Below are 26885 nucleotides of genomic sequence, written 5' to 3'. Positions count from 1 at the left end.
AAATAACAAGGCAGTGAAATTGAACATCAGTTGTCGTAAGCCAAGAATTGGATCGCCTAATCAACGACAGTTATAAAAAATAACAAACATTCATTCTTGATTACGAGAAGTATGTAACACTATATATTAAAAATATTATTTAACTACTTTTAAGCTTATTATGATTAGATAGAATATGTTAAATGCATAACAAAATCTTGTTCAAAAATGAAAAATTCACTTTTTTCTGTATTGTAAGCTGTAACATAAACTCTTAAAAGGTGATGGTTTTTTTATTAACTGAAACTTAATTTATTTATTAGCTGAAGAATTTTGCTCTTAAAGTGTCTAACTTAGAACTAACTAGTGACTGAATCTACAGAGCTTTAATCATACAATAAAATTCAAACGTAAGAAAAAAAGTGAGAAACTTACTTGCAACGCAAGAATCCATAACATCATGGATTCATGATCTTCCGCAACAAGAGCATGTTCTCTTCCATTGGAACTGAAAAAACAACTATTTTGTACACTTCAATCTATGCTAATTGAACATTCTAATTAAAACCTTATGATGCAACATTTTTGAAAATGCGATGCTCCACTTTAAATATAAATCTTAATAAAATTCACCAAAATTGCACCTCTTTTAAACATTTAATTCAAAACATATGCCATAACAGTAAGTCATGCTTAATTATAAGATAGAATTATTTTGATAAATGATAATTTTATTTGTAAAAAGAATATTGAAAATTTTACTTACTGCACTACGAATTGATTATCCTCCTCTAGTGCTAGAGAAATAGCGGAACCTCGAATCTCAATAGCTCCTAGAGGATCCTTGGAACGCGCATCAATCTCACTTTTGTAGTACAATAAACGACACCTTCCTTCATCTAAGACAAACCACAGCCTCTTACGTCCTTTCAATCGACTTAAGGCTGTAAAAAACATGTTTTAATTATTTTACATGCTAAATTATTTATGAGAAACATTACATTGTTTATGAGAAACATTTTAAGACCAAAAAGGAATAATTCAAAGCATTTAAGGTAAACTTTTGAAGAAAGATACACTCTCAGAAAAATCAGTTTAATATTAAAACATAATATCGGTACTTAGTACCGTAATATTTCAGAATGTATGTTAACCTTAATAAGGTGTTAAAATAAATCAGATCCGTCCACGTTTCACGGAAAAATTGCAATAAGAATTCATGTAACAGTTATTTTACCATATTCAACCAAAGCAGTCAAATAACCATAAAAAGGTGGTATTCAAGCTGTTAACTGGGAGAAAAGTCACTTATCGATTGTTTTCACCTAATACGGTTAAACAACCATAATTTTATCTGCACCAACTGGACTCACAGCCAGTGAGAATCAAACTAAGAAAATTGATAAGGATTCATATTTTAATTTTTCATCATCAGATACCTAACGCAACAGTGGATGCTTAATAATTATCTAGTAATAAATGTATGGTGAATACCTAACGAAGCCTCTTACTTCCTTACAGTTAAGTATATATTTCAGCCGAAAGGTCTGATTTGTCATTCATGCAGCTAAGTACATACTTTAGCATAAAGTTATAGTTTGTCAAATATTTCAATCTCATTACAGGCTGAATATGGGTTCGAATCCCAAATTTGACGCCACAATATTTCCTCCATTCCTTCAACACCGGAGGAGTTACAAGTGTTCTACTTGATCCTGGACTATTGGGATGATAAGCACGCATCCACGCATAGATGGCGAAACCACAGAGCTGCTTAACACAGAAAAATCTAGTATTTTTTATCGCTCACGATAGATGACACCTCTGGAAAAACGAATAGACAGGGTAAGTGATGACACAGATCATGACGTCGATCGTCATTCCCTCCCTCTCAGCATTCCAAACGTTGTTATGAACGGAATCCCTAACAGGCAGTTTCCCATTAGACGTAAAGTGATTTATGTTTCTCCTCAAATTTTCATAACTGAATAGTTCATTCAACTATAAAAAGTAGCTGTTTTGGATAGAAAATAATCGATTTGAGGCATAAACATAATTGATTTGTAGTTTAAAGAGAGTTAAATTGAAAAAAAAATAAATAAAGGATTGGTTATTAGTTTTGGTTTTGAATGATTGCAACGACAAGTAAATTTTTCAAAAAATAAATTATTCTATAAGCCTGCTTTGTACTTAATTTAGTTATTTTGTTTCTTATACATACGAAAATAATTGCTAATATTTCTTATTTGTTAGTTTTTGCTTTGTGTAATGGAAGCCCCGAATAACCTTAGGTTTCTAAAAATGTAATTTTCTACATGATTTCTTTTCCTTCTAAATTTTAATCTTAATTTATGTTCTTGAATTAAAATATTCTTGTCCTTATTTTTTAATAAAAAACATTTATGTTAATTTATCATAAATTTATTTCTTTAAAAATTCAAATAATATTTAATAGTAAACAACATTTATTTTATAAAGGTAAAGAAAGACAGATTAGAATAGAAGGTATTAATAATCAGTCGAGAGGCACTAGGTATAAAAAAGGTCAAAACCAAACATAACAGACTTAGAGACTTATAATGCAAAGCAAATTTGAGGAAATCTTAGTAAGATTTTAAGTTTCACTGCATTTTCAATCAAATGGAGGAATAGTATTGCGTACGTTAGCTTAAAAAAGATTAATTTGCCGGATGATATGATTCAATGTTTTATGATTCAATGTCTTATGATTAGATACAAAATTAAACGATATGAAGATTCAACATGGTCAAGAAATTAAAACAGCGTATCACATATTCTTTCGGAGTATCAAACATAAAATATCAAACTCTTAAAGGAAATTTTAAGCATATTTATATTTAATAAAATTCACTGTTCTGAACTAATTGTAAAATTAGAGATAATAAAAAAAATTAAACATTAAGTGCGTTTTTTGCTTTTGTTTTATTGTATTTAAGTGCTTAAGGAATTAAGAAAAATAAAAAGTTTGATATTTTGAGAAACAAAATATACGTTTAAAAAGAAAAGGGCAATTAAATTTCATACAATCTTATATTATTAAATCTTATATGTTTAATACTCTTCCCTTTATTTCGATGAAAATTTACACAGCAACTCAATTTTTTTTGTTTTAAGAATTACTGATAGTTCTGCATCTTCCTTTTATTCTCAAAATTAATTTATAGTACATGTACACCAAAAACTCAGCTTCATTGTATTTCAAAGCTTAATTTTTTTGTCAACAATTTAGAGAACACGATATAACCGTGAATAAAGTGAAGAAGAATATATACTGAGTATTCTAAAGTGAGATTTGGTTGTTTGATTGTTCCATCGGAAAAAAAAAATCCTTTTAAAGTTCTGCTGTTACAAATAAAAAAATAGAGCTATTTCCTGAACAATAGGATTTCGTTTTCCTTTTCCTGTCAGAGTTTACGTCAAAAGTGTTGAAAAGCTGTATTACTCAAAAGAAAAAAAAATCTTTGCTGTTACAGAATTTTCCAGAAATTCTAAAATAAAAATACAACTCGTCTCATCTAGTCATTAACCAACTTCACAATCTGTATTTCTCGTCAAATTTTTATTTTATGATATTGTTGTAAAAGAATTATTTAAATATATAGATACAAATTCAGAGATCAATATGTAGATTCTAATTATAATATATAGATAATCAAATCTATAGATACTAATTATAATATATAGATACTCAAATATATAGATACAAATTATTATCTTATTTCTATTTCTATGACTGACCCATCTTATTTCTTTAACTGAAAATAAATTCTGATCATGCTAATCCAATCAAACTTCATTTGATTTCAATATTTTTATGATTATAATTACTCATTTATGCTTTAAAATTAGAAAGTTTGCTGGAATAAATATTTATCTTCCCTTCTTCAAAAAAATATTTGAAACTCTCCAACAATGTTTTCAATTTAAAAAATATTTTCATACTCCCCCATAATTCCGCATAAAATATTTTTAACAACGTATATTTTATAAATGTCATAAACAAATTAAAAATAGAACAATGGGATCTAATAAATAAAAACAAATTTAAACAATTGTTTTACAAATGACATATGTTTTAAACTAAGTTTCGCAAAAAAGTGCTAATAAATTAAACCTTTAGAGAAATAAATATACGAAACAAATCCTACGCATAATGGAAAAATGAAAACTTGTTCAAAGCAATCTCGATTCCTTGGTGAAAACTCTTAACTCATATAAATAATAAACAAAAGACTAGCAAAGTTCATAATGTGAAGTGGTATTAATCGAATCATTAGAGACAGCAGAAGTAAACAATAATAAGGTCTAAAAGCAGTTACAAAAACAAAAGATGTGACACCGTTAAATTTCTCGCTTAGGAAAATCTATTTTTCTATTTTATCTAGTCTTTTGAAAAATCTTGCTAACATAATTAAAAAGTAACTTCATTATGTATTGAGTCTTCAATAAAATACACAAGAGTTTAGTAGGTCTAGAGGAAAAATATCAATTTAATGGATCTTAACCTGCTTTTTTAAGTATAAAATACATTTGATTTTATTCTCAGCTGGCTGTTTTTCAAATTAATTTATGTATATTTCAGAATAAGTATTGAAAACATGATTTTAATTAAGTACGTGCTTTTAAAATAATTAATTTTAATATTTGTTGGGTTGCAGTGATTAATGGGTTTAAAAGGAAATATAATGGCTTAGAGACATCAAATATTTGGTTCTAGTATCTTTATGGTAACCTTGTTTATTTCGATGCTTGTTGCAAAACTGCTAAAATTAATAAGATCTTTGTTGCTAAAATTAATATGATCGAGTAACAGGGAAACGTTTTTAAATTTCTTAGCACAAAATTGTTTCTAAGTTGAAGTGTAAAATTTTGATATGTCCTTGTTGTACAGAGCGCAAAGTAAAAAACGGACCACCCTTAATAACTTTTGATCTAATGATCGGATCTTCATGTTCTAAGCACTCAATCTTAATGGTTCGAAGGGGTGATATAAATATGCTAATCAATTAGTGCAGACAATATTTTAAGTTTCGAAATCAGACACAAAACGTTTTTTCTCTGAATAAACATACCTTTTTTTCGACAGATTCGGATTTTTGACCCCCAAAATATAGGGAGTAGCCCCAATCTGGGAAATATGGTCCCCATAGTTTGGTCAGGAGAGTGGTCCAAAATTTGGGACCCCTAGTGTTAATTTTACTTTTTGCGTATGCACGAAAAACCCCCATTAATTCTAGTTAAAAAAAAAGCAAAATAAACGGAATTTAAACAATTCATATGGTATCTGTTTCCATTCCTATGGTAACGGTTAACCTAAAATTCTGGTTTTCAAAATTATAGTTTTTATTACAGCACAATTAGTAAAAACACAAAACTGAAAAGTAAATTTAACCAAATAAATGGTTTTTATGCCATGCTCTAAGGCAGCAGTTCGCAATTTTTTCCGCTTACAGAACCCTAAAGAATCGAGCTTCCACTGCCGGAACCCCGGTATAATAAAGAAAAGTTCATTAGCAGTTGTGAATATACTAACCAAAAACAATAAAAATACTAATTAATTTGAAACTTTTTATGTGAAAAATAAAATATTTAATTTTATGAATTTGTTCCTGGTGTTTACACATACAAAAAAGGAATCAACTAAGCTAAATTATGGTTTAAAAAAATTTTATAAGCGTTCAATAGTTATCAGAGAAAGGTAATTCTTTATCTCTGACTTAAGTTACTTTATTTTGAATTGAAAAACTCGATGAGAAATACTTAATGAATTTTTTACAGATGCACTTTCTTTTCTTAATTTAATCGATATGATAGTAATATTTCTTTAAAAACTTTTTGCTTGGTTTTCTTTAGCATTTTACATAAATAAGTTCATTTAAACAAGAGAAATATTAATTAACTCATAGATTATTGATTGGATATAAATATAATTATTAGTTAAAAAAAATCCAAAATCTTGGAACTTTTGAAACCCTCAGCTGAATGCCGCTGCTTACAGACACCTCTGCTTTAAGGTATCTACATTTACGAAATTTTAACACGTTTTATGAAAAAAATTATTTTATAGTTAACTTTATCAAAATCATTACCAAAGCACTTTGGTAATGTTTTTTGGGGTTCTCATTGAGCGAGAATTACGGTAAATTTTACCATATTCAGTTAGTTTTGAACATACTTTTTTCTCGGTTCAATTCCTCAGCAAAAATATCAATTTCATGATAATTAAGAACACCAGACATGCAGCACATATGTATGAGGTTAGATTTATCGAAACGTCAGAGACATCCACTGCAAATAAAAAGATCTAAACTCTCCGTAAATATTACGTTAAACATTAAGTTACCTCTCTCCTATTTTTCTGGTTTACAGGAACTGCATTATAAATTCTTGAGTTTATAAGGAAATATTTAGTAGTTTGCAACTGAATCAAGTGGCAATATTGGTACAAATATTAGAGTCTTTATTCTTAAACATTGAAAAATTTGAAGAATAGGAAGATTAAAGGAATGCCCTATGGATAACAAATTCAACTTCTTTCACTATGCATGCACTATGAAGAGCCAATTTACAACAATGAAACTCATAAAACTATCATATCTGTTCAAAATATACACAGAGGAAAAAAATGAATGGTCAAAAGTACCAGAATATGGTAAAAGTTTTTTTCCATATACAAATAAAAAAGTTTATATAAAAATATATTAGAATATTGATAGAACTTTTTCAGAGATAAAATTAAAATTGTATTTTCATTTTAAGCAAATTCAGTTATTGTTGTAATAGATATGAGAATAAAAACATCTGAAGCATTTCTTTGCATAAAAAAATTAAACTAGGCCAAATCGTGAGAAATCTCAATGCCTCGACAAACATTTCCATATCTTAAGAACAAAGAACACCAGGCTTTTATTATATATATATAATATGAGCTCATATTTATCGAATCACAAGATGAATTAATTTGTAAAAAATAATAAGATCTTAAAGCAGTTGCAACACTAATGAACAAGAACAGCCAGAGGCTCTGTAATATTTCAATAAATTCTCGGAATATTAATAGGATTACATTCGAAATCATTTTATCTTAAAGTGAATAATTTAAATTATTGAACCGAAAATTGGTGCAAATATTCGACTTTCTGATTGATTTTATTTTAAGTTTCAAAATTTGTGTTGAAAAGCTGTAATACTATATCAATTTTATCTATTAGTACAACATTAATTTAATAATATTTCATTGTAAAATACTTTTTTAGTTTTATCTTTGAAAAATCTTTTATTTGTCCAATGTTTTTAGTTAAACTTAATTATATTATTTATATATTTTTAACAGATAATCTGTAAGTAATTGTTTTACGAGATTTACTGTAGTAACTATGTCTTATTTTTGTATTTTATTTTATTTTATAACCGGCGCTGAATAGCCAACCCAATTCTGAGTTTACGGCTATCAATGTTCAACACCGTAGCCTTTTAACTCTGAACTCAACTCAGAACACAAGGGAACTCCTGGACCAAGTATTTTAATAAACTAGCTTTCGTGGAAGACTTTTTGATAGAACTTACCCACATTTACGTTACACGAAGTGGAAAAGCCCGAAAAGCTCCCATGGTAAAATCTGCGCCAAAGAGATTCCAACCCATGATCCGTCTACCACTGAAGATATTTTACGTCTGCACTGTGGTCTGTGCGAGCTGGGAAAAGAATTCGTATCAACCAGTTACCTCAGAGATTTCAATCTGGTACTCATTGGGACGCGAACGCTCCTTCATCCTGAGCCACCGAGGCTGTATAGTAATCTATTTAGATAATTATAGGATTAAAGAATGTCGCATATATCAAACAAAACTAACTTATTTCACTATACAAAAATACAGAACCATGGCGGCTCGGAGGGAAAAGTATTTGCTTTCGAAAGAGGTGACCCAGGTTCGAATCCCAGAGGTGACTGGTTGATACGAATTCTGCGCACGACTCACGCCGACCACACTCAAAATACCCTCAATGGTAAATGGATAATGGGTTGGAGTTTCCTTGCTTTCAGGGTAACCGAGGAAGGTTTTCATGATTTTCCTCTCCACCTAACTCAAATGTGGGCTAGTTCCATCAAGAATTCCTTTATGAATACTTGTTCGTCCCAATGCTTGATCCAGGAGTTTCCATGTACTCTGGGTTGGGTTCAAAATTACAAGGCTACTGAGTTGAACATTGCCGGTCGTAAACTCAGAATTAGATCGGCTGTTCAATATAGGTAATAAAATAACCATAAAATACAAAAATGCACCATAGTTACAAATAAAATTGTTATTTACATGTTATATGTTAGAAATATATAGATAAAATAAAGTTCAACAATGGGCTATTAAAGGAATTTTCAAAGATAAAATTAATATACTATTTTCATTTCTAGAATAAGCTGCAAAGCTAAACAAATGCAATAAATGTAGTAAAAGATATAAGAACACAAACAGCTGAAACATTTCTTTGCACAAGAAGAAAAAAAAATTAGACCAAGTTCTGAGTAATCTGAAATCCCTCTACAAAAATTTCTATTTCATAAGAATGACGAAGAGCAGACTTGCAGAATATTTGAAATGAGGTCATATTTATCGAATCATCAGAGACATCAACGGCAAACAATAATAAGATCTAAAAGCAGTTACATCGCTAATCAACAGCTGCGAGGCTCTTAAATATTTCATTAAGCTCCGCGGAAAATCCTCTTTCTTTCTCTAGGTTCGCGGAATTCTATCTGGATTACAAAGAAATGGACTTCATGGCTTAGGAATTGATTCTATTATGAAACACATGATCCCTTTGTTGATCTTGCAAAAGACAAAAAAAGAAAAGAAAAAAGAGCTGCAAAATTAATGGAATTTTGACCTGTTGTTTTCGTCGAAAAGACAACTTCTTTTTAGAAATTTGTTTGCAAACAGTGGTAGCATTTGAGTAAAGGCTTTAATGTATTAATATTATATATTTTTTAGAATAATTTGAACCTTTATGAAGAGTTCTGAGTTATTTAAAATAAGAAATAGTTTTGAAAATTCTCTAGTAAAGGAAACCTTTAATTAAATTTTTAATCGATAACACTGGGGGAGGGAGGAATTTTTCGATGCATTTATATAATTACTTGATCTTTCTTAAGTTGGGGGTGGTGATTTTAAATATAAAATTAGTTTTGCTATTAAATTTACAACTGTTTTTTAAAATGACATTTTTAATCTATATTTTGTCCAAATGTACAAGTTTATAAATATTATACATAACAAGGGGTCGCGTGAACGTTACGAAAAGCTTCTAGGGCAGTTAGAGCACATTATCAGAATTAAACATGCTTAGGAGCCGATGCCGGAAATGTCGTCATAAGCGGCAAGAGGCGCTTTCCTATGAACTGTCCAGAAGCACACGAAGAAACAGCTTGTAATAAGGAAGCTCTCCTCGGTGTAGGATTTTTCCGGACTTGGGTTTGTAGGCAATTTTAATTCTGATGATGCGTCCTAACAGTTCCTTTATGAACAGTGCTTCAAATTGAAAATGAATTCTGTAAATGGTTCCTCATTGCAGGGTTATAAGAAAACAAAAAAATATTCGAAAATTCTTTTTGAAAACAAACTGTAAGAATTTTGTTTAATTTGATGCAAAGTTGTTGTTTACGGTTCCTTTAGATTTTTTTTTGCAATTTTCCTTCTCTGATAATTCGGTGATGTGAAATTATACTACAGAATTCATTTTCAATTTAAAGAACTGTTCATTAAAAAGGAGCTAGTAACTTAAATTTAAATCCTTAGGAAATTTTCGAACATGTCAAGTATTAATAGATCGTATCTAAAAATTAAAGTCAACATTTAGGTACTAAGTCGTACTGAAGTTTTTTTTTCTAGTAAATTTGAAGCTTAATTTTCTCATTGCAATTAATTGTTAAGCTTGATATTTCTAGTTTTTTTTTCTAATAGTAGAAATCCACATTTAAACATGCATAGTTCCTTGCATAGTATAATATTTTTAACTGTATTATTTAACTTATTAATTTATTAATAATTATTTTATTTATTAATTATTTATCAATAATTTTAACTCATGTGTGTAGTTAAAAATAAGATTTTTGAAATATATCTTCAAAATATATTCCTATTTTCATAATAACGTACACTAATTTCTCTTGTTTTAAATTAGTCCCAACGTAATCTAACAGTTTCTAGTAATATAGCTTTAACTATCTTAAGGGTCATTTTTCCTAAGCCTGCACTTTTTAGTCCTTTTAAAATTATTGAATACATCCATTAAAAAACAGAAAGTCTAAGTCGAATTTTTGCAATTAATTGCTCTGAATAGTTAAATCACAAAATAAATTGTTTTCAATAATAAGAAAGATTTTTAAATAATTTATTTCCTTTCAAAATTTCATTCCCTTGTACGTCCCTGCCTCTTCTTACGAACAAAAAGAAAATTTTGGCAACCTCAAAATTAAGTTTTTTCTTATATCTTTATTACAATTGCTAATACAAGTGCTAGGCTTAGCTAAACATCTTGAAAATCATGACGAAATACAATTTAAAATTTTTTTCTTATGTTTGAAAACTTTGTCCTCGGTATTTATGTCATTCCCCTACTATTAAGAAAATTATGCAATTGTTATATCTTCATATATTTTAGTGAGTATTTTGGACACCTGTCCTTACCCAGTCTTTTATGTAATTATTGACTTTTTCATTAAAACTTAAATAACCATTTAGTAATCTTGGAAATGCAGTTTTAATTTATATTTAAAAAATAATGCAGCTGTGTGCTCTGTAATGTCATTGTGCTAAGTAAAATAATTTAGATTTTTGTCATTCCCTTCTCGTTATTCTGTCAGTATTGAGGACAAGGGAAATAACAACAAAGACAGCAGAATAACAGAAATTATGAAATATTAGTTAATTACTTTGCTGTCATTTCCTTTCCTTCAATGCTGACAGGGGAATGACAGAAATTGTAAAATATTAGCTAATAATTATTTATATTTAGAATGTATTATACTTTTAATTAGGAATAAAATAATTTAGATTAAGAATAAAGTATTAAAAAGAATAACCATTTCTTCAGTTCTCAAAAAATAACTATTTACTTAGAGGATTTTTCCTTTTAGAACTTTTTGTTTTCCAGAATGAATATTACATTATATTTATTAGAAAAAGTAACATTATTAACACAACTTCGTAGCATTTTTGCGAAATATGCATTGAATAAATGTACTGTTTACTTATATATTGTCTAAAATATAAAATTAATTTTAAAAAATTGATTAGTTAAAAAAATAGATTAGAAAAGTTTGCTTGAATTCATTTCTTTGCCTACATGTTATTTCCCTGTCTTCTTTTATCAATCCCCTGTCTTCTTAAAATTTAAAATATATAATTTTACCTATTATAGGGATGAAACAATTTTGCTGGTAGTATATAATTGCTCTTTGTGGCAATACCAACAAAAAGCAATCGTAAAACAAGGGATTTTTTTAAAATAATTTTTTAGGAAAAAATATTGCCAAAATCACACGTTATGAGATAATGATCCTCATAATATAGCTTCGATATTTATGAATGTTGATCTAACTAGTTTTTTTTTTGACATTAGGGAACGGGCGACTATAACTAAGAGAAAATTTCAAATGTTTTCTTGGAAAAAAGGTTCAAGTAGTTTTCTAGCAGTATAGCTTTAAAAACTATTCCAGCGGCATAGCTTTAAGTAGATTATAACATATCATTTGGGCAATGTAACAATAAACAATTTCCTTGCAGAATAGGTTTTTTATTTTGTCGTTAAAACCAAGTTGCACTCACTGTATGCTGAAATCTCATACTGACGAATTTTCATATAAATATGGTAGGAGTTTTATCAAGTTACTTGTGCAATCGCTAACTCCCGCATATTTCGATATTTGGTTGAGTTTATGTGTTTTAGATAAAGGTTTGCTGTAACATCCACACCAAGAATTGACTGAGATAATTTTTAAGAGGAAAATAATTCTTGTGAATCCTTAATAATTTCATCTGTTAAGTGATTCTTAAATTTGTAATTTTTTTTACCAACGGATTTAGTTATCAGTTTTCAAGATATTTACAGAGAAAAAAATTCTAGTAAAATTAAAGTATTGCGTTGTAAGGATATTTCTGGTAAAACAAAAAAATTCATACTTCTGCCAATAAGGCTGAAATATAAGATACTTAAAAAAAATTTTCGGAAATTTTTCCGTTCATAGAGTAACGGTTTACCGGAATGAAATTCTGGTTATAGTTCTTATTACCACACATTTAGAAAAAAATGCAAAACTGAAAATTAAATCTAACCGAGTAATTGGCTTTGATGCCGATCTCTAAAGTATCATGATAAAGTTACCAATTTTACCATTTTCAATGAGTTTTATAATATGTTATAAAACCATATTTTATCATTAATTTTACCAGAATCATTTCCAAAGCGCGTTTGTAAAATTTACCGAGCTTTTTGTTGCTCCCATAGAGCCAGAAACAAGGTAAATTTTCTATATTCTGGTAGTTTTGACCATACCATTTTTCTCAAAGTGACGTCGTAATATATACTGAAAAATTTGCTCCATAGTTATGTTAGAAAGTGTGGTACTATGTCTGGTAATATCGTCATCTTTAATAAGCAATATTAGAATCTACATATCGAATATCTCTAAAATATAAATAAAATGAAAAGCTTATCTGTAAATATATTACCAGAAATTAATTTATTATCGCTTATGTTCAGATTTCATTTAAGATATGATTAACATTACTTTTTAAATTTATCGTTTAATGTTGATAACGTCTTAAAGTAAAGTTACAGAAATTTCTACATTTTAGTGCACTTAATATTGAAAATTTTTTTTTTCTTCTCTCTAAAAAGTGCGAGAATTCACAAAAAAGCTATTATTCCTCAAAAATTTCAACTGTTTTACCTTTTAGTTCTATTTAAATCTTAAAAATAAAAATATGAAATTAAAATAAAGTAAATTCCTTACAAATAAAGTAATATTTCTTTTTCACTTTGTTATCTTTTTATCATTTTTTTTCTGTTTGACAAAAGAAAGCAGATGTAAAGGTTTCCATTTTTTATCTCCTTGGTCATGAATTTGCTTAGCCTTGAAATAAAAATGTGTTAAAAGTTCTGCCATGATTAAATCACAGTGAAATTGCATTACGGTATGCATGCTAAAAATTGTGAAATTTTTGGTGGGAAGTTCTTAATTTACTTAGCAACTTCTTATTGAAAGTAATTTCCTCAAGCGTAATTATTTCTGAAACATTTATAGAGTCATAAATATTAAAAATGTAAAAAAATGTTAATATAAAGAAGAAAAAAGTTGTTAATTTAAAAGATGAATTAGCCTATTTAGCGAGAAAAGAATGTTATCATAATTTAATTTTAATACACAGGCGAACTTAAATTCTAGTTACATTATTTCAATAGGTTGTATTATTCATTTATATTTTCGTAAAATTTGCATTAAAATATTCTTTAATGTATAAATTATTCAAACACAATAGTATGCAGTTTGTACAAAATAGACATTAGTTAATTTTTTTAAGAAATATGTATACTGCGTTTTGTTATATTTTACGAATATTTTATATTTTATAACCATTGTTGAACAACCGGCCCAATTCTTAGTTTACGACTATCAATGCTCAACTCCGTAGCCCTGTAATTTTGGACACAACCCAGAAGTCAAGAGAACTCATGGCTCAAGCATCAAGACAAATTAATCTTCGTGGAGAACTTTTGGATGGAACTAACCCGAATTTGCGTTATATGTTGTGAAACACCACGAATCCGACGGTATGGGGATTCTCACTCATCATATGTCTACCACTGAGGATATTTTAAGTCAGCACTGCTGTCGGCGTAAGACGGGAGCGGAATTCATTCCAACATGCCACCACTGGGATTCGAATCTCAGTCATCTGCCTAGGAGGCCAGTGCTCTATCCCCTGAGCCACCACGACTCAATATTTTAAGATTAGTAGACAGCAGCTTTAAAAGTTTCTATATTATGCAAAAATTTTAGGCTGCTTACAAAATCTTATGGCATAAAAACCGTCAATTAAAACTGCAAACTCTTATTCCACGTATCTGTAAATCAATACAAAATACGTCGTGTCATTTTTTTACATAGAACTTGATTAACAGTTTAAGGAAAATATAATAATAATAATAGTAATTATATAACTAGTAATAATAATGGTAATAATATAAATAGTAATAAAAATAGTAATAATTATAGCAGTAATTGTAAAAATAATAATAATGATAACTGTATTTTTAGATGAGCTAAAATTTTTAAAAAATAATTGATTCATTTTTTCTTCAAAAAACTAATCCTTTAAATTGGAATTTACTCCGAAATTACAATTTTTTTCTGTTTAAATATAGATTGCTTAAAAAGAGATCAGTCAAATTTAATTAATTTTTAGTAACCTAAAGTTATTTAATTTTTTTAAAAAGTTATGAACTTATCATCGCGAATGTAATGTTACGTTCGTTAAACCAAGTTTTTATTCTTTAAAAATTTAAAAGTTTCTAAAATTAGAGTAAGTATAAATGACACCAAGAATTATTTTTGCAAAAATGATTAGATCTGGCTGATTCTTTTAAGTTAAGTTAAACAATTTTAGAGTCTGCAAATATGACATTCATAATCACTCATAAGCTTTTTTAAGCTGTTAGCTTTTCAAAATGTTAAAGCTGTATTGCATTAAGATATTTAGAAGAGCTCGCTTCTTAAAGTAAAATGCATCATGGAAGGTTCATATAGTTTAAACACAAATTTAAAGTGTGAAAAAAATATCTACATTTCTTTTAATATAATGTAGCATATACTATAGGGAATTTTGCATATCTTTGATTTATATTTCCAAATAAGAACCAAAGTTATTTTTATTTATGAAAAACAAACAAACACAGGGCTGTTTTTCTTACGTCTGGAGTATTAATACTAGAAGCTCAGTTGGTTTTTTTTTGTTCATTTTCTGCATTTTCTTGTTTAATTTTTGAAGACAAACATGAGATTCGAAGCATTTATTTCTTTGACTTTTTCTAAATTGTTTCTTAGTATACTATGTTAAAATTTCATGCGTTTATGTTGATTATTAAAATAAATAATCATAGAAATACTTAAAACAGTCAAAAGGTGCCATTTCGAACTCCCGTGAGAAAGACGTTCATTTTGGAAGTTTCATGCCTGTTTTTGAGTTCGCAAGACTACAGACCTTGTAAAGATGATTTTCAGAACTGAAATTGAGGTCCACTCTGTTAAAAAAAAGTCACACAATAGTTTCCGTTAAATTATATCGTGTTTTAGATTTAGTGTTCGAAGTAGCTCAGTTGAGTTCTTATTGAATTAACATATTTGATATTGAGTTTGAAAGAAACTATGTAAACCCTTCCTTATTATAAATACTTATTTTTGTTATAATCTTGGACAAGAAAGAAATGCTAGTGAATAGTTATTGCCATGTAAGCCAAAATACAAATTTATAGCATGACGGACAAGCCACATATATCGATGGACAAGCCAAGTTTTTTTTTTTTTCAAATAAGATAAAATTAAAAAAGAAATATATATTTTTGAATGGTTATCTTTATTTGTGAGAGTTTAAAAATGGCCAGCTGAATTATAACTCTGGGAAAATATATTGCTCGAAAAATGGAAACCTAAATTCCATACCTAAATTCTGAGCGCAGCAGCGGGACTACAGATAACTCACTTTAACTCACTAAACCTTGCGGCACACATAATTACGCTTGTGAAGTGCGCGAATTTTTACATCATTTTAAAGGATGTCATTAATCATTTTAAAGGATGCTTTAAAGGATGGCAAAATACAAAATTTGAGCGAAATCGGTTGAAAAGTTTTTGGGAAATCAAATTTCGAAAAAGTTTATATAAGTCGAATCGAATTTTGAATTTCGAATTCGACACGAATTTCGAAAAATCGAATTTCGGACATCGAATTTCGAAAAGTCTATACAAATTCAATTCCTCAGTAACTATTCAGCCGATTTTGCTAATGTTAGAACTTCCACATTTTAAAACATGTATTTTAAGGCTCATTGCTTATATTAGTATCTTTTGTTTATTTTCGTATAACTTGTGCTTGCATTGACCTAAAAAGGCGGCTTTAGATAAGTCCAAAATTTGGCTGTTCTAGTGCTAAATATTAAAAAAAAACTATTACATACGAAACAAAAAATCAGAATATTTGAAAAATTAAATACAAGTATCCTAATTTTTGTAAGTGTATTTTTAGCCTGTTGTAACTAGAGTTTGGTAATATGATTAAATTATTTACCTAAGGACTATGTCTGTGTGTAATCGCAACCTAATATTTTAGATGTTCTGCGAAAGATTGATGAGAGGAAAATAACTAGAACCGAACATATGTAGGAAAAAAAAGAATTAATGTATTTAAACAGAGAAAGAACTAGAACGACAGGTTGTATCAACAAGCTGTCACTGAAAACAGTTACGAAACTTTAGCATCCGTTGACAAATAAAAATCTTTTCTATGATGCAATTAAAACAAGCATGCTGAATAATATGTTTCAAAATTAATTTTCTCTCTTCATTTCGTGATTTATTTTATAAAATATACTTAGACTTAATTTTAATACACTTAGATTAATGCACTTAAATTTGGCAAAAATTTAAATTTTAACAACTATGAACATATTTAAAAAATTGCAAGTGATTTGATTCAAATTACTTGCTACGTAAAGCAATCTTGATAAAATACTGTTGAATGCTTGGAAGCTGATGAACTGTAACGTTGAACCATTTGCTACTAACTTAATAAAGAGCTAAACTTAACAATATTTTCATACGTCCTAAACGTTTTAATACAATAATATAATTCAATTTAAACGAAAGCATAGTTCAATTTATCCCCCTATTAAAACTACAAAACATTTGCGTCTTATCATGGTTTAAGATTCCGATAATATTGTTTATAGTTGTATCAATTTTCTGAGAATACACAGTTTATAATAATGAAATTTGTTAAATCATAATATTGCTTAAATTTGAGGGACTCATAATAAGTTGCAAAAGTTTAATCACGCTATTGTGTAAATGGGGTGTTTTGAAACTTCATAAGACAAAAATTACAATTAAACATGGGAGGAAACGTGGTTAAATTTAGTACCTTATTATGTTTGCAGCAAATTTGCATGATAATAAAGTACAAGGTACCAACAATGATGGTTTAACGCTGTACCACACTAATAGAAATTTCTTTAAAGCAATGATTATAGTAAAAATTTATTTAATTGTTATTTTACCACATTAAAAATAGTCAAATAACCATAAATAAGATGGTAATCAAACTGTTAGCTATGAGATAAATCGTTTAGTAACTGCTTTCATCTAATACTGTAATACTGTTAAACAATCAAAATTTTATCGCACTGACTAATCCCACCTAATGAAGCCTTTTAGTTTCCTGCTACTGTGTGCATATTATTGCCGACCGGGCAAATCTGTCAGTCTCACGACCGGAAGAACTAGGGTTCGAGTCCCAGAGTTAGCAACTCTGGGACTCGAACCCTAGTAGTAACTGCTTTTATCTAATACTGTAATACTGTTAAACAATTAAAATTTTATCGCACTGACTAATCCCACCTAATGAAGCCTTTTAGTTTCCTGCTACTGTGTGCATATTATTGCCGACCGGGCAAATCTGTCAGTCTCACGACCGGAAGAACTAGGGTTCGAGTCCAAGAGTTAACACCACAATATTTCCTCCATTCCCTTCAACGCATGAAAAGTTCCCAGTGTCCTGTTATTCAAACTTTGCGTCCTGTGCTCTCTAATACCCATTACCTAATTAAAAAAAATCTAACTCCTATGTTCAGTTAAATTACTTCTTTTATGGTTTTGAAACCATGCCAGTTATAAATGGTTAAAAAAAAACCTACAGTTTTGCAGTCCTGATCTTATAACCATATTAGTTGTAAATGATTTCAAAACCGTAAAGGTAAAAAATTTTCTTTACTGTTTTAGAATGAAAATTCCAACCGTGCAGTCTTTCTGATAGTGAGAGAAAAAATATTTAAAAGTGAATTAAAATGATGCATTTATTATCAAAGAGAATAAAAGGAAATATATTAAGTAAAGAGCTGACAGCAGTAATTCATGTATAAAAAATTGTACTTGTCTTTTGACTCTATTACCTCGTTTTTAAGCAAAAGAAGGACTTAAAATGAGACATCGGGTGAAAAAGAAAAAAATTCTTGTTAAAACAAACGCTAGGGTAAAAAATTTAAAGAGAATCATATTAGACATAATTTTCCAAAGAACTAGAAATTCGATAAGCAGAGTATTAACAATGTATCATGTTTATAAATAAATTGATCGTAATACTTGTCTTCAGTGAAAAACTTGAAATAACATTCAAACCAAGGAGAAACTAAAAAAAATATACTTAAACAAAGAACTAAATAGTCGTGTTGGGAAAAAAAAACATGTTTACACATAAATTGTATTAGACTTGATCCAATACTTTGTCCTGAGGGAAAAGAGAAATTTTGACAAAGAAAAACGAAATCTTAGAAAAGAGACGTGAGGGAAAAGAGAATCTTAAAACTAAAAAAATAGTGCAAGAGATCTTTCAAAAGAATTATATTTAAAAATAGCGAATATTATCTCACTATAATAACTCGCTATTATTGTCTTGGTATTTAAAAGGAAAAAAATAATCCAGGTAACGGGTCTTAACAACTGCTGATGTAAATATTTCTGAAAAAGCAACAAAATAAATATGAGCGAAATGAACCGTTAAGGCCAATTAGTTATAAAAACTCTCTCTTTCTCTATCTATCTATCAAGAATATGGAAAAATTTACCGTGAGTCTAGTCCTATAGGAACAACAAAAAGCTTAGTAATTTTTACCGAAGTGCTTTGGTTTTGATAAAATAAACAATAAAAAGTTGTAATATAATAAGTGATAAAATTTTATGAAAGTATTAACATTTTGTAATTTTATCAGGATACTCTAGAGTAGTGTTTCCCAAACTTATGACTTTCCTGTAACTTTTCTAGATTTTTCGTAACGCTGTGTACCACTAATAAAAAAATGAATGAATTTTTTTAAAAAATATGTTTACTTTTCCTTTTTGGTACAAAGTTTTCGGTAAAAAATTCTTAAATTTTGGCAAAAAATTCTATGTTAAGGATAAAAATTATATTTTATTAAAATAATCAAAATAAGCAGAATTCATAACAAACCTTTACTATAAAAAAATGTGCAAAAATTAAAAATCACAACTGACTGTTGACACTACTAATTATTAACTGTTAACTCTGCAAAAAATAGCAAAAGAAAAATACGTAATCGTAAATTTTCATGGCTTTCTTTGTTATTAAATAAATTTTTCTGAAATTTTCGTTTGTTGCAAGATATTTCGGATAAGAACACGTACACCCCCTAAACTGTTCCCGTACCCCTGGGGGTACGCGTGCCACACTTTGGGAAGCACTGCTCTAGAGCATAGCATAAAAAAATTTATTTGGTAAAATTTATTTTTCAAACTTGTATTTTTTGCTAAATGTGTGGTAATAAGAGCTATAATTTTGAAAACAAGAATTTGCGGTAAACCATTCCCATACCATTACCTTACAGTGTAGTAAACTTACCAATTTTTTTAACCGTATATATATATATATATATATATATATATATATATATATATATATATATATATATATATATATATATATATATATATATATATATATATATATATATATATATATATATATATATATATATATATATATATATATATATATATATACTATATATATATATATACAACCGTGAAAGGTTTTGATCGTTGTTCGATCGAGAAGTTCAAGCTATTTTGATAACACACCTTGAGAAGTTTTTGTTTCATCATTTTCAAACAAAATTTACTTTAGAAAGCAAAATGATAATAAACATAACAATAACGTAAAAACAAGTTTTTATAAATTTTTTTTTCAACATTTAAATGGAGTTATGGTAGTTATATTTCTTTCAAACAAGAAATTGCTAGAAAGTAAAAAGTTCCAATGATTTTAAATAATATTTTTTCAATTCTAGAATCTAAAAAAAATATAAGAGCCTATTTCAAAGATTTTGTTGCGAAATAACTATAAATCCTAAAAGTAAATTTCAGATTTTTGATGCATATACTGAAAAAAAAAATTCTTTGAAAAGTTTCAGTGTTGTATTTCTTTCACAAACAGTCTTAAGGACTTAAAAGTACTCAAGGTATCAAATATGCTAACTCACGAAAATCTATGATAGTTTGTAAAGCTTACAATAGATAACAGAACTACGCTTAGAAACTCTTGAATATTTCTGAAAATAAAAACGACTAAAGTATAGGATTTATGGTACGATTTCAAAACATATACTTTAAAAATTGCTCATTTTTATGTTGGATATAATTCTTTAAAATATATGAACTTCAGAAAATAAATAAAATGTCGAGCATATTTTAACTGCACAATATATATAAGATTATATTTAAAAGACACGTCTATACAGAATCATATAAATGATTAAAATTTGATAGCAACCTGACAAAACCAAATTTTTAAATGATGTATTATACTAAGATAATAAGTGAGTTAAATGTTAATAGTTTTGGTTAAAGTATTAGGCATATTTAATAATTTTTTGTTTTTGAAATTTATGCGAAAAGATATTTCTGAATTCTTATTTTTTTAGTGGTAATTAATCAATTCATTTTCATATACACTATCAAGATTTTTGTTCATTATATGTAGATAAAGAACATAATAAAAAAATAGAAAAATCTTTAATAAAATAAACAGCTATCTTAAAATAAAAATACTTTCCTTAAATCGAATTCACCTTCTTTGTATTATCCACAAAGAAGATATTAATAATAATTTTAAATTTGTTTTTCTTTTCAACTGTAAAGTTTATTTTGTTTCAATTAAATAGTTCAGAAACGACGTCAAATCATAAAATTACTCATGGATCAAATATAATTACATGTAGGTGAGGTATATTAAGAAGAATGAAAATAAAATGTGGTATTTAGATTTGTTGTTTTGAACTTTGATCAAAATTGATTATTGGATACTTTTGAAGAGCTTTTTTTTTAATAAAATTTAAAATTTTGTACGAATCCTAAGAAATGGAAATTGTTACAAATTGAATTTACGAATTTGAGAAAATATTTTAGTCTTCCAAAATAGATATATTATGAAATCAGCAATTTTCCATTGTTCTAACAGTTCCACTTTTTCAACTGCAATAATCATTCGTACATTATTGCTGATGCTCTAACTTTTTTACAAAAAAAGTGGCATGACTTTTTGTTAGATTTTAATTGTTCCTAAGCAGACCAAAAAACCAAAAAAAAAAAAACTCGATCCAACTTTGTGTACTCAACAATGCTAGTTATCGATGTTTATCACCAAAATTGATGAGAATTCAGTGATACAATAGCATAATATAGTTTTAATAGCATATACTTTGAAATCTAGTCTCTTATAGATCGAAAAAAAAATTACGTTCTTTTTTTTTGAAAAATTCAAGTTTTAACATCTTTTTTTCATACGGAAATGGTGAAATACATTTTTAATACTGAAGCCCTTTTTTATTTTTATTTTTTTATTTGGGTAATTTAGGGGCTTAATTAACTAATGTTTTTAATACTGAAATATTGCGCCTGATACAGTTCATTTGGTAGAACAAATTATAGAAAAAAAATTATGTAAAAAAAAAATTTAGAATAAAAGAAATAGGAAATTTACCCTGACTTATTAAAGCATTCATATGTAAAAAGATTGAATAAAAGTGGTCAAAAGTTCAAACTCAGAATTTTTTTTATAAAAGAAAGTTAAATTTACACTTTTTTCATTAATGATAGAAGATTTTATTAAGCTGAATATAACAATTTCATAGGGATTGGCTATTGACTGATGTTAATTGCATTGACTTATTTGCTATCATGTATTTATAATGATATTTTTGGCAAGCATTTCAACACGAGGAAAAAATTCTGGTAAAATTACTGTACTGCTTGGGGATGATATTTATAGCAAGAAAAAATCTTAATTTTGGTAATAGAAACCAAAATATACGGTATTGAAACCATTCATTACATAATTTTTCCGTTCATATAATAACGGCTTACCAGAAATTCTAGTTTTAAAAATTATAATTCTTATTACAGCATGTTAAATAAAAAATACAAAACTGAGAAGTAAATATGACATAATAAATGGTTGCAATGCCATGATTTAAGCTATAATGATAAAATTATCAAATTTTACTACAATAACCAAAATTCATCTTACATTATAAAGCCATATTTTACCTTTAATTTCTCCTAATTCATTACCATAGCACTTCGTTAAGGCTTACCGAGATTTTTAGCTTCTCCATAGGGCCAGAAACACGGTAAGTTTAATCATATTCTGATAATTTTGACCATACTTTATTTCTCAGTGGTGTTTCCTTAAGTTATTCTTTTTCACATTTCCTTATTAGAAACTTGTTATGTTTCATTAGTATTTGTTTTCTTATTCATTTCACAAAAATTTGCGACTCCCAAAGTGCGTGCTCTTTGGGACGAGGATTCTAAAAATATATATTTTAAGAAAGGCTTATCGTAGCACATCTTGTGTATGTGTTGATGAATTAAAGGCCTTGTTGATTTTTTGTTTCCTTTTATTTTCATCTTCTTAAAATTTAATTAAAATTGAAACAAGGTGATTAAAAAATGAAACAAGGGTTTTAATTATGATCCACGGTGCTTTAGTAGGTTTTGTTGTAATAGAAATAAACATAAACGTGAGTTGTTTATAAAGAAAACTTGTCATATTTGCTAAAAAAGATTTTAAATTTTAGTTAATTCTACTTTCTAAAAATTGTAACTGTTCGAGATTAAACTCTTTGTTTTTAATAATAGCAATGATGTTTACTGGTTTAAGCGTTTTCTTTTTAATCAAAACGTTTGTTTCTCACTTTTTTTTGAGGAGAACTCACACTGAATAGAGATCAGAGGAAATATGATCGGGAATTTTTTTCTCTTATTCCATTCCTTTTTTATAATAAGAGCAGTATAATATAAAGCAATTCGTATTAAAAACAAAATTTCTAATTTTACTTTATCTAATATTTTACTTAATCTTCGCACATTTAAAAGTAAATTTAACCGAATAATTGACTTCTATGCCATGCTTTAAAATATCATTATTATTACCGAGCTTTTTGGCGATGCTATAAAACCAGAAACACGCTGAATTTTATCATATTTTCGTAATTTTGACCAAACTGTTTTTCGCAGTGAATATTTTGTTAAGTATTGTTTTTCAATTTGATGTTTCATTATTCAAATTGCTATCTATTTTTTAAAAATGGTGAAAGATAACTTATTTTTCTTGTACCAAAACACAATTTGAAAAGGGATTTTATTTTCTGAATAATATTTTGAATTTACCCATTCAAACAATTTGCTTCAATGACATTTATATACGCATAAATGACCTTGTTGAAACGCATAAAATAATCGAAAGTTATTTAAACATTATATCAGCTGTTAGTTAAGCTAATCCAGCTGTTTTAGAGATGTAGCTTTACTGTAAATTCTTTAATGAATTTTCTAGACACAATTGTAAAATCTTTATATAGCTGCAAAATAACATGAGATTAAAAATAGAAGTTTTAATGATCATAATTATTTAGGTTAATTAGGATTGAAATGTAATTTTTTAACATTTATATTTAAGTTTTGGACTCTGAATATAAGTATTTGTCGATCATGATAGAAGAATGTGATCAAATTCAAATCTTAAATTAGTAGAAGTCACCAAAATATATTTATATAATATACTTTGAAACATGAGAGCGTTTTTCTACTATATATATAAAAACTCACTCAACTTATTTAACAATAAATATTGAATTTATATAGAAACAACAAAATAAACACATATCAATAAGTTTAATTATTATTTTCAATAAATATTAGACTTTTTTGATATGTTTTAATAGTTTTTTATTTGAAGACGGTCAAAAAAAATTTTTTTTTAATTTTTTTTTTTAAAATGCCCCCATTATTTAAATTTTTCACACACTTATTCTTCATGAAAAGAACCTAATGTTCAAAAATCGTCTATGAATTATTTAAACAATGAAATTAAAAAATATTATTTCCAACATTTGATATAACTAAAAAAATTGAGTTTGTCTTAATTTATTTTAAACTTCTGAAAAATTTTGCATACTTTAGATTTCAATATTTTAGATTTCAACATTTAAGTATTAAATTTTTTTTAAAAAAAAGCTTCTTAATTTTTATTTTTAATTATGTTTTGCAAAGAAGGAGAAAGAGAGAGAGAAAGAGAGAGAGAGAGTTTAATAACGAAATTGATTTATATTTATTATGTATGACTATCGTCTCCTCTCTTCAGAAGTTTCATACAAAACTATAGAAATTTGTGATTAAACTATTTGTCTTAACAAGACAAGGAAACTGTTTCATATCTTTCTGTTTCTTTCTCATACTAAGAATAATATATGGTAGAAAATACGTTTAGGAGATACGTCAAATAAATTCCATTGCATTCTTCAAATATTTGTGCTAGGATTCAAATTATCGTCTTCTTAATTTTAGGCAATATTCGATTACAGATTTTATTCATTGCGTCTGAATGTTGCCAAAAATAACTGAGTAAAAATATTTAAATATTAAGTTAAATGTAATTATTTAATATTAAAGATAAATAATATAAATATTAATTCAATGTATAACTCTTTAAATAAATGAGTATTATTTAAATAAATATGTATTATTTAAATTAAATATGTAATTATTCATTCACCAATACATTAACTTAATGGAATAAACTTTTAGTAAGACATATTAAAAATGTATGTTATATCTTACATAAACCTTTTTTCTTCCAAACTTTACGATACCGTGCATTATCAATCATCATCTTGTTAATAGTTCATATTGTTCTAATATTAATATGATATCGTAATGATAGTGATATGATATCGTTACTTCAACCCTTTAAATGAGTACCAAGAAAAAAAAATTACAATATTTCAAACTCAAGATGAACAATTATTTATTACTACTAATAGAAAAAATCTGTTATTATGCAAATTAAATTTTCTCAGAAACCATCAGCATAACGTTGAATCATAATACGGGTTTTTAAATTGTAATATTGCACAAATTTTCTGAAACTTTTATAAAATCCTTCTTCAACCTTTCCTTTTATATGGCCATTTCATTTTAAATATTTTCAAAAAGGTGAATGAAATATTGAATAAATAAGGGATTATTTGTTGGATCTAAGTATCAGTAGAAGTTCCAAAAATAATCACTGGTTTTAAAAAAATTCTTAATTTGTAATTTTTATTTCTTATTTTATTATACAAATTAAATTTCAAAACCCTAAGCCATTCACAAGATAACATAATTCAATAATAAATAATTCATGTTATTTAGATAATAAAGAAATTAATATCTTTAAAGCTTTAAAAAACAATCCTGAACAAATCAGGAAAAAATAAGAGTTTGGAAGCAGGCACATTTTATAGAACGTGAGTTAAATGACTGATATGTGTTATGAAACAAGCTTTCAATCTATAAGAAAATACACATAAACTAAACAAACAATTTATCCCAAACGTGCGACATTAAAGCATTGAATAAAGGTCTATTCTGCTTCACTATCATGATTGTAATCACTTGATCAGGAAAACCTTACATGTCGACGTTATAACAAAATACACGGAGAAAAAAATTCTGGTAAAGTTACCGTATTGTACAATAATAATAATTCTGGTAAAAAAAAGCACAATTCTTGTTTATAAAACCAAAATCTACAGAATTTAGGCAATTCATTTGTTAATTTTTCCTTTTCCGTTCATATGGTAATGGTTCACCTAAAATTTTGGTTTTCAAAATTATAATTCTTATTACCTCACATTTAGTAAAAAATACAAAACTGAAAAGTAAATTTAACCGAATAACATGATCATGCTGAAGATATGATATAATTACCAAATTTTACCACACTACATATAGGAAGACCATATATAATTGTTAATTTTTCCAAAATCATTACCAAAACACTTCGGATAAAATTTCTGAGATTTTTGATGCTCCCATAGAGCCAGAAACATATTAAATCTTACAATATTCTGTTAGTTTTGACCACACTTTTATCGCAATGTATGTTAATATACATATTGTAAATATATATATTGTTTATAAACGTTAGCATACACTATGTTAACATATCTTGTTAACATTGAATCGCGTAATGCACAAATAAATGTGAAAGCGTGGCATAAATATATTTTATTGAGTTTTCACTTTTCTGCAATATTATTCAAGTTGAAACCTCAAAAAAAAATTCCAAAATGATGCAAAACCTATTTATTTACCTCAAAAATGTTACGCTTTTAAAAATAACAGAATGAAATTATTTTTCAAAGAATGCATAAAGAATTTTTCTTTATGTTTTGGGGAATCATAAAATCATAAATTTAAAATCATAAATATGACGTTCTGTGTTGTGTGGAATGTTGGTCTCAATTTCATTTAAAGTTGATGTTATTATTTTCATAACACTAATTTTTTTAAATAACTATTGAAAAAAAACTCTTCCTAAGCACTATTATTTTTTTCCTTCTTCTTGAACGCTACAGCCTATTACAGGTTAAAGCTGTCTCCAAGTTTTTTTCAACTTGACCCTCTCCGGCACTATGGATTTGCATCCATCCACGTCCATCTTTTATAGGTTCTTCTTGACATCTTGACATTTGTATGCATTGAAATAATCTTAATCTC

At 27.3% G+C, this 26885-nt stretch overlaps 1 protein-coding gene across 8 annotated transcripts in view; it reads right to left on the bottom strand.

Annotated features, from left to right (window-relative positions):
* Positions 1 to 26885, bottom strand: part of LOC107451019 (uncharacterized) — a 227555-nt gene that overhangs the window by 122748 nt on the left and 77922 nt on the right. For all 8 annotated transcript variants that reach the window (XM_071187637.2, XM_016066980.4, XM_071187638.2 and 5 more), the window contains 2 exons: positions 746 to 923; positions 415 to 487 (listed from right to left, as the gene is read on the bottom strand). In XM_071187637.2, coding sequence (XP_071043738.2) covers positions 415 to 487; positions 746 to 923 — 251 coding nt within the window. The remainder of the gene's footprint in view (positions 1 to 414; positions 488 to 745; positions 924 to 26885) is intronic.

Source organism: Parasteatoda tepidariorum, chromosome 11, assembly GCF_982258835.1.
Source record: "Parasteatoda tepidariorum strain Cologne lab strain chromosome 11, Ptep-v5.0, whole genome shotgun sequence".
Classification (NCBI taxonomy): Eukaryota; Metazoa; Arthropoda; class Arachnida; order Araneae; family Theridiidae; genus Parasteatoda; species Parasteatoda tepidariorum.
The sequence above is the reverse complement of the archived record's forward strand: the minus strand, read 5'-3'. Positions and strand labels throughout refer to the sequence as shown.